This window comes from Saccoglossus kowalevskii, chromosome 13 (assembly GCF_978046115.1).
Source record: "Saccoglossus kowalevskii chromosome 13, keSacKowa6.1, whole genome shotgun sequence".
NCBI lineage: Eukaryota > Metazoa > Hemichordata > Enteropneusta > Harrimaniidae > Saccoglossus > Saccoglossus kowalevskii.
In genome coordinates, this window is record NC_140653.1 from 18417301 (window position 1) to 18426945 (window position 9645).

The 9645-nt window shown below is 35.5% G+C and overlaps 1 protein-coding gene across 1 annotated transcript; it reads left to right on the forward strand.

Moving 5' to 3' along the window:
* Positions 1-7861: 7861 nt before the first annotated feature.
* On the forward strand, positions 7862-9402 carry LOC100377857 (uncharacterized). The gene is made up of 2 exons (XM_085506738.1): positions 7862-7961; positions 8046-9402. The coding sequence occupies exons 1-2, from the start codon at positions 7871-7873 to the stop codon at positions 9251-9253; spliced, it is 1299 nt and encodes a 432-aa protein (XP_085362864.1). The 5' UTR covers positions 7862-7870; the 3' UTR covers positions 9254-9402.
* The last annotated feature ends 243 nt before the right edge of the window (positions 9403-9645 follow it).

The window sequence follows — 9645 nt, forward strand, 5'->3', positions numbered from 1 at the left end:
TTTGGCATATAGCAACAACATTATAACCAAATGTGTTACGCTCTTTTGGAGCTCTATTGGACAAGGAATACTAAATGCTTTTCGAACCCTGGCCAGAAAGGCACGGCAAATATTTTTAATTTCACGTTCCGGTTCCGGTTTATTTGGACAACCCTTCGAAGACTGAATGTTCTTTGCGAACTTCATATATGGGGCCCCGGTTTTAGTTATAAACCGACATGTCGTTAGCTTCACGCTCATGGCAACGGCTGAACACATGTTGTTGTTGAGCGGAGCGAATCGCCAATCAGCCTCCCGGCTTGTCATTCTATTAATTATTATTCTACTAATATCTAATTATTCAAGGAAAGCGGCGTGTATCTGGTACATTTACGTCTTTCAAAGCAGTACGGACCACTAACGGCCCTATTCCACGATGCACGCACTGTCTAGACTGGGACATACCATTCATAGCAGAGGGTCCGAAGACGTAACTGTATGTAAAAATGCGAATTACCTTCGTTTGAACTTGCCGAATTAATTACTGTCAACTTAGATGGAATAATTGTACATATTTTCTTACTCATGTTTAGTTTATACAAATATTAAATCGAGAATTTCGACGAGCCTAAGAGGGGTGGGGTGAACTAACTCCTATAAATAAATGGCACATCCCAAGTTGTTTCGATTAATGTTGAAAACCATTTTACAAACTGGATTTCTACCTGCATGTGTTCCACACCAGTAACAGTTCGTTCTGCTTCTTTTATAACACCGTTTTTTCTCGAGCTCTTATTTAGTGACCGGTAAGTTTAAAAATTTACTGATTCTAAGACATGATGTTCTTGTTAGCACGTTTTGTGACTGTGCTTTAGTGCCTTTCTTACTTCATTTGGTTCTTCATGGCAAACATAAGACCTAAGGCGAGCCCCATAAACAACAGCTGCCGAAATCGTAGACACTAGAAATATAGCAAAAATCGATTATGGCGGGAATGACTTTGAGCGTGGCGTTGACAAACAAGCATGGCGATCCTGGGGAAATTCAAAACCATAGACAGTATATCTAATATACTGTATGTTTAAACCAAGATGGTTAGAACAATTTGCATATTTTTGCATAATTATTTCAATTTACTCAATTATAACAATGCGTAAAATTATTGACTTACAAAACTGTTAATACTTTCAAGAGTAATTATTTCACCTTCACACAAGTTATTAGGGAAGAGCATCGCCAGGCGATGAACGCGGGGCTCTTTGGCAACGACCGCAAACGTATCGTGTCCAGTCAATGGTAGGCCACATAGAGGTCAAAATACGCGTTCTATTTTTAGATTCGAATACGTGATTTTATGCCACAGTCCTGGCGCGTTTCAACCCTTGGGATATTTTACTATAATAGGGTGTGTCTACATCGCGCGTTAAAATTTGCATATAACGTTAGCGCGTAACAAAGTTGTGATAAAGGAAAGAGTGGTATAAACAAGGGGTATAAAAGACCAGGAGGGGGGGGGGGGTAAAACAAAAGTTATATAACATTTTATTATTTAATAATTTATTTATTAATTATAAGTTTGTCCAACTCCCTGTGGTCTGAGGTCAAACGAAAGCACTGTGGCGGTACCACCATGATGTTTGTATTCTAGGGAGAATAGTACGTTGTTCATAAAGTCACATTCAGTGGAACTGCGATAAAACCAACCAGCATGTATGCATGTTGAATTCAAATCGCAACTTAGATCAGTTCTCGACACTTTCCTCCTTCAAGTACATAAGTCAATTAATACGAATATCGGTAGTAGGCCTTTGTAAAGTGAACATAAAACTATATCCTCACCCAACCTCTTTTTGACTCCATTGTGCGAAGCACACAATGGGAGACTTTGCAGTTACTCTGTCTGTCTGTGTGTGTATGTGTTTGTATAGAAGTAGAAGTTGAGCCAGTGGTTCGAATACACACCAACAAAGTGGAGCCTCAAACATGGGGAGTCACAATGTTTCATAATTTATATTATTATTTAATCGAATTTAAGTCAAGTTTGCGAAGCTTAGGTTTAGTAAAGGAGGAAGGTATAGTTCAATTTATATTAATATTAATATAATTGTACCATACTTTCCCCCATTACTAAACCTAAGCATCACAAATATTTCTATGTTCAATCACAGGATATTCAACTTTTATTATAATTCGGTCTCCGTCTGTGCGTCTGTGCGTCCGTGCGTCTGTTCAGAGTCATATCTCAGAATCCTCTGGACCGACTCCGTTCATTATTTGCATGTACCTAGTACTTTATGTGGGACATATGCACATACAGTGGTTTAGTGATTCGATTCAAATTGGCCGACTAACAGCCATCTTGTTTTTTGAAAATGTTGTATTTTGAACATGCTTTGTCAGTTTTTCATTCAAACTTGGTACATAGATTATACATGTTAGGATACATGTCCATGACGATTTATTTCACAATTGGATCAAAGATGGCCGACTGGCAGCCATCTTGTTTTTTGAAAATGTCGTATTTTGGACATATGCTTTGTCAGTTTTCATTCAAATTTAGTACATAAATGATACATGTTAGAATACATGTCCCCGACCGTCTGAGTTCCTGAGTCTGTCCGTCCTTGTGTCCGTCCATCCGCCTGTCCAGAGTCATATTTCAGAATCCTGTTATGTGGACCGATTCTGTTCATTCTTTGCATGTGCATAGTACCTTATGTGGGAGATATGCACATGCAGTGGTTTAGTACTTTCGATTCAAAATGGCCGACTGGCAGCCATCTTGTTTTTTGAAAATGTTGTATTTTGGACATGCTTTGTCAGTTGTCATTCAAACTTGGTACATACATGTACTTTATACATGTTAGGATGCATGTCCATGACGATTTATTTCGCAATTGGATCAAAGATGGTCGGTATCTTGTTTTTTTTCTTTTCTTTATGTGGTATCTTGGACGTGCTCTGTCAGTTTTCATTCAAATTTGGCACTTACATGTACTTTATACATGTTAGGATGCATGTCCATGATAATTTGTTTCAAAATCTGGTCAAGGGTGGCCGATTGACAGCCATCTGACTTTTTGGTCTTACTACTAAATTTCCACAATTTATGTACTATTTTCATTTGTATTTGGCACATGCATCATACATATCAGTGTTTCATAATCAGATCAGCCGAATAATGGCTGTTTTTGTTTTTGGCCATATTACTACTACACGGAACACATGTTTTGATGTAAATAAACAATTTGTTGTATACGCCACTTCAAACTCAACTTTCAAAGACACGCTCACGACAACCCCTCCGCTTTAATATGATGAGCACAAAAAGAACTTAATGGGGACTGTGTCATTTTCAATGACTTGTTTAATTAAGCTTAATTAAAACTCAATTCTATTTTGTATTGCATTGTAATTGAGTTTAATTAAACTCCAATTAAAACGCAACCCTATATAGGAACATATTTTAATCGAGTTCATATCACAACTATATTAAAAGTTAATTCAACTATATTAAAAATTAATCCAATGTGTGGTGTCACAACTACGGTTACACCTGTCTGTGTGTGTGACTGTTCCACTGATATCTCAAGAACCAATTATCAGATTTTAATGAAACTTGGTACAAAGATGCTCTGAGATATTGTCCAGACCTTGTTATATTTTGGTTGAAAAATGTACATATTAATTACCTAATTTGCATATTAATCAAATAATTTTAGCCTTTTTTTAAACATTTTTCCAAGTACCATTCATTAAAATGATATCATTGGTATTTGCGATATCAGTGTCAAAGCCAAAAAATAAACTAAGCAAATTAGTTGGTTAATATGCACATATTTTTACCTATAATTAATCATGTCTCTGCATTGTTCTAGAGCATCTACGTACCAAGTTTTATTGAAAAGTAATGAAGTAATACTACTTGAAATATCAAAAGCTGAAAATTGATTAATTATGCAAATTAGACAATTAATATTTCACATATTTGTCTGTGCATTGTCCTATGAATCTATGTAAGTTTCATTGAGATGTGATGATTAGTGTCTGAGATGTCAGTGAAAAACCCCAAATTGACTGATCATTATGTAAATTAGGTTAATTATATGAATGAATTTTTACCCAAAACTTATCAAATCTGTGCATTAATCCAGAACATCTATGTACCAAGTTTCATCAAAATCCAATAAATGACTCTTTAGATATCAGTGGAAAAGTCATGAAACAGCTAATAATATTTTCAGGGACTCTGCTTTAGTGATGTCTGGCGGCCAAAATCTGGTCTGTGGAACTAAATTTGGATCGCATTAATGACTTGTCTATGGCCCTTGAACTCTATCAAATTGTTATTGCTGTAATGTTCTGAGGGAGACAGCACAGAATTTGATTTAACTGCGACAACAATATCAAGAAAGGAAGGGCTTAATCTTGCTGTCACACCATCAATGCATTTGTGTGTCGTTTGAGTGTTACAGCTATGTACAATAAGTTCATTGTGACAGCATCTCTTCTTCCGAGAAAACAGAATTAAATTGCTGATGTACTTTCATGATTTGAATTTCAAAGGTTTTGAAAGCTGTCACCAGACGTAAAAATTGATATCACAGTGCCCACCATACAATACAGTAAGCCACATCTAGACCAAGGAATGAAATCTCTCTGGAATTCGCAATTGCACCCAAACTAGACAGGATTGTGTACAGAATTCAAGCATTTTGTTAGCATACACAATGTTCAATGTGTTCTGTCCTGTTTGCCAACAATTTCAGAGGACTTATGCTGTTTGTAACATTTTGAGTTACTCAAATATCAGACTTACTTTAGCTGAAGTCATATTTGCCTACCTTGAAGCAGACAATATATATATATATATATATTGGATGATGAATAAATAGAAAAATGAATAATTTATATGGATGGTGGTGGATTCCAGCGTTTCTGGTGATTCTTATTAGACCCAGTCTGGATACGAGAACTTATAATTTCATCTCCATGCTATTTTCATTCAAATTTCACAAACGCACATCAGATCATACATGTACATACATATATATACGGTGTATGCAAGTGCATTTGTTTCATAATTCAATTCAAGATGGCTGACTGGTAGCCATTTTATTACTAAAAAATCATCTGTGAATCTTTACATATATCTCTTAATGACATGTCAGGCTTGATCATGTTCAAATTTTATACACAGATCATATCATATATATGTAAATTTATGTAGTGATCTAATTCAAGAATGGTGGCCATTTGATTTTTACCTTTCCTGTACCATCAAAGATGGAAGGGAAAGGTATATTAAGGGAAACATTTTGTCCGGCGTTGTCATTGTTGTTGTTGTCATCGTCGCCGTCGTTAATAATTGTTATTGTGTGCGTAATAACTTTACTAATTCTATTCCAAACTTCATCAAACTTGGTCACCTTATTCATCAGTATAAAGTCTTCCCTGAGTTTGAACAACAGATGTCCTGTATGAAAATATCATGCAAAAATTGAGAAAATCTGATAAAATATTTTGACTGTTTCTACTTGACTGATCACTGGTGATACACATCAAAGGTCACTGATCTCAGTGGAAATATGCATTGCTGTATGTGTTCAATGAAGCAAAAGATTTATCTTGTAATAATATCCTTGGTATCTCAGAATCCCATACTGGGTTTCAAAACCAACTCATAGAGAGAATGCACAGTCTGATACACATTTGCAAACCTACCAATAGAATCTTTACAGAAAAAAAGATGTCAGAAAATCAATATAAGCATTCCTATGAACTGGGTGCCAAACTTTGATCAAGATCTGAAGCTAATAGAAAATCTGTTTAGTTCAAAGTTATCAAATCAAAAACAATACATAAAAAATACATAAAAAGCAAAATATTTCATCCACATTTTAAAAAGAAAATTGTTCTAAAATATATGTATTCTGTATTTGACAAACAGTTCATTCGACAAATGAAAACTCACAGGAATATGTTTCAGCTATTAGAACAGAATGATAGAGCTTTTATAATACTGGTTTACTGGCACTTCAAAAATTGCAGTGTTTGAAGATGTAGATTTTCAGGAGGCAACAGTACTGTTGACTTCTCCCTCCACTGGACACCAACTATTTAAGTTTATTTGCATACAAAGCAGAGCTTGCAACATGATAGCTATTCATAAAGTTTTTTTTTTAACTTTTCAAATAATACAGTAGTCAAACAATGGTGCAGTTCATATTTGTCTCAGTGAATCATTAATTTTTGACAGACACCTGTACAAAATACTTGGACAAAAGCCAGCTAAGATTTACTGTTATCTTGCATGTTTTATGAAACTATTCACGTCTAAATGCAGCACTTTTTTTGCGATGAGGCATTTTTTTTAAACTAAAATATCTGAATTACTTTGATTATAATTTATAGCCTTCGTCCTCAGTTGCTTTGAAAGCATAAGTATCATTCCCCCAATCTAAGCCCCATAATGCACCTTATTTCAAGGTTTATTGAATATTTAAAAATTAAAAGAATATACAGTTACTTAGTTTTTAAGGGGGTATACTTAATCACGACATTTGTGGAATGACATTTGTCCCACACATTTCTACTGAACTGAAAGTCCAGTGAATCCACCACAATTACTCCTGCTCACCCTCAAGAATTATATCGAATGTTTTTTAAATATTATGAGGTTATTACAAGAATACATCAACGTATGCACGAAGACAGTACAGCTGGAGTATCAACTGACACACAGCAGAGGTCGATGCAATGCGTACTGTCTAAGTGCATACTTTGAGCTATTCCCTTATTATAACTTATTATGTATAACCTTATTATTATACATCTTTTCCTTCTGAGGATACATCATGGGAATGCCAAAATCCAAAAAGTTTAGAACAGAATCAGCAAACTTCTTTGTGTGGAGTCCGGTTAAACCCTGATGGCAGCCATGTTTGTTTTTATTATTCAAGGACGCTTATGCACATAATCATTCCATATTCGGAATTCGCATTTCTTATATGGTAGAATGAAAATACCTCGTAAAATACCGCAAAGTTACAGCACACTGTAAGTTATGGCGTTCCGGTGACAGATGTATAATAATAACATTTACTTCATTTTTGTAACCTTTATGACATTAATTTCATCATCAATAACAGTAAAGTTCACAAATCATGGGCAAGGTGTTCAATAGTTTCACTGTTTTTTTTCACAATTTACTAAAAATATGAAAATAAATTGGTAGAATTTACATAGTGTGCACATGTATATGTAAAATGTTTGCTATATTTTGCTTTATTTTCTCAATTATGAATTTTACTAACATTTTAAAAAATTCAATGAGAACCCAGCATGACCACTATACTACATCAAGTTCCTGAAATAATGCAATTCGTACCATAAGCACTCATCATACATTATTTTGAAAATTTGAGTACTTGGCAAGTTGAGTACTTGTATTTAAACTTGATCAACCCACTTAGTTCACATTGATACAAACTGAGGAAATGACATGTATTATTACTTGCAGAAAGTGATTGAACAGTTGAGTACCAAGAATATGTCAAACAAGGAACAATACCAGAGTGAAGTCAGTCTGCATACTGAGCAACCATACCTATGTAAAGAATATGACAAGTGTTTTACTGTGAAAGCCACACTGAAAACACACATGAGAGTGCATATTGGTGAACGACCATACCAATGTAACGAATGTAACAAGCGCTTTACCATGAAAAGCAATCTGAAAAGACACATGATAGTGCATACTGGTGAGCAACCATATCAATGTAAAGAATGCAACAAGTGTTTTACCATGAAAGGCCACCTGAAAACACACATGAGAGTGCATACAGGTGAACGACCATACCAATGTAACAAATGTAACAAGCGCTTTACCATGAAAAGTAGTCTGAACAGACACATGGGAGTGCACACTGGTGAGAAACCATACCAATGTAAAGATTGTGACAAGTCTTATAAAAACAAATGTAGCCTGAAAACACATTCAAGAGTGCATAGTGGTAATCAACCATACCAATGTAAAATTTGCGACAAGATATTTACCGTGAAAGCAACTCTGAAAAGACATGTGAGAGTGCATACTGATGAGAAACCATACCAATGTAAAGAATGCAACAAGTGGTTTACACAGAAAGGCCATCTGAAAACACACATGAGAGTGCATACAGGTGAGCAACCATACCAATGTAAAGAATGCAAAAAGCGTTTTACCTGGAAATGCAATCTGAAAACACACACGAGCGTGCATACTGGTGAGAAACCATATCAATGTAAAGAATGCAACAAGTGTTTTACTCAGAAAGACTACCTGAAAATACACATGAGAGTGCATACAGGTGAGAAACCATACCAATGTAAAGAATGCAACAAGTGTCTTACCTGGAAAGGCTACCTAAAAACACACATGCGAGTGCATACTGGTGAGCAGCCATACCAATGTAAAGAATGCAACAACTGTTTTACCTGGGAAAGCACTCTGAAAACACACACGAGAGTGCATACTGGTGAGCAACCATACCGATGTAAACAATGCAACAAGTGTTTTACCTTGAAAAGTACTCTGAAAACACACATGAGAGTGCATACTGGCGAGAAACCATATGAATGTATAGAATGCAACAAGTGCTTTACCATGAAAAGCAACCTGAAAACACACATGAGAGTGCATACAGGTGAGAAACCATACCAATGTAAAGAATGCAACAAGTGTTTTACTCAGAAAGACTACCTGAAAATACACATGAGAGTGCATACAGGTGAGCAACCATACCAATGTAAAGAATGCAACAACTGTTTTACCTGGGAAAGCACTCTGAAAACACACACGAGAGTGCATGCTGGTGAGCAACCATACCGATGTAAACAATGCAACAAGTGTTTTACCTTGAAAAGTACTCTGAAAACACACATGAGAGTGCATACTGGCGAGAGACCATATGAATGTATAGAATGCAACAAGTGTTTTACCTACAAAGGCACTCTGAATACACACATGAGAGTGCATACTGGTGAGCAGCCATACCAATGTAAAGAATGCAACAAGTGTTTTACCCTGAAAGGCAATCTGAAAAGACACACGAGAAAGGATATCGGCCAGCAGCCATACAAATGTAAACAATGTGACAAGTCTTATGAAACCAAATGCAGCCTGAAAAAACACATGGAAGTTCATATTGTTCAGCAACGTCACAGTATCAGGAAGTTAGAAGAAACAAAGATTGGTGGACATGTACATGTATTCCGTGTAATATTTATGTAGTGTAATACAGTGTGTGTTCGTATTCATTTTGAAAAAAATTATCAGAAAGAAATGTTTGTGTTTGACAGTTTCAAAATGATGACAAATATAGTTATCACATCATTACACTGGGCTTCATATGATGACAATATAGTTATCACAGCATTACACTGGGCTTCATATGATGACAAATGTAGTTATCGAAGCATTACACTGGGCTTCATATGATGACAAATATAGTTATCACATTATACTGGGCTTTATATGATGACAAATATAGTTAGCACATCATTACACTGGGCTTCATATGATGACAAATATAGTTATCACAGCATTACACTGGGCTTCATATGACAAATATAGTTATCATAGCATTACACTGGGCTTCATATGATGACAAATATAGTTATCAC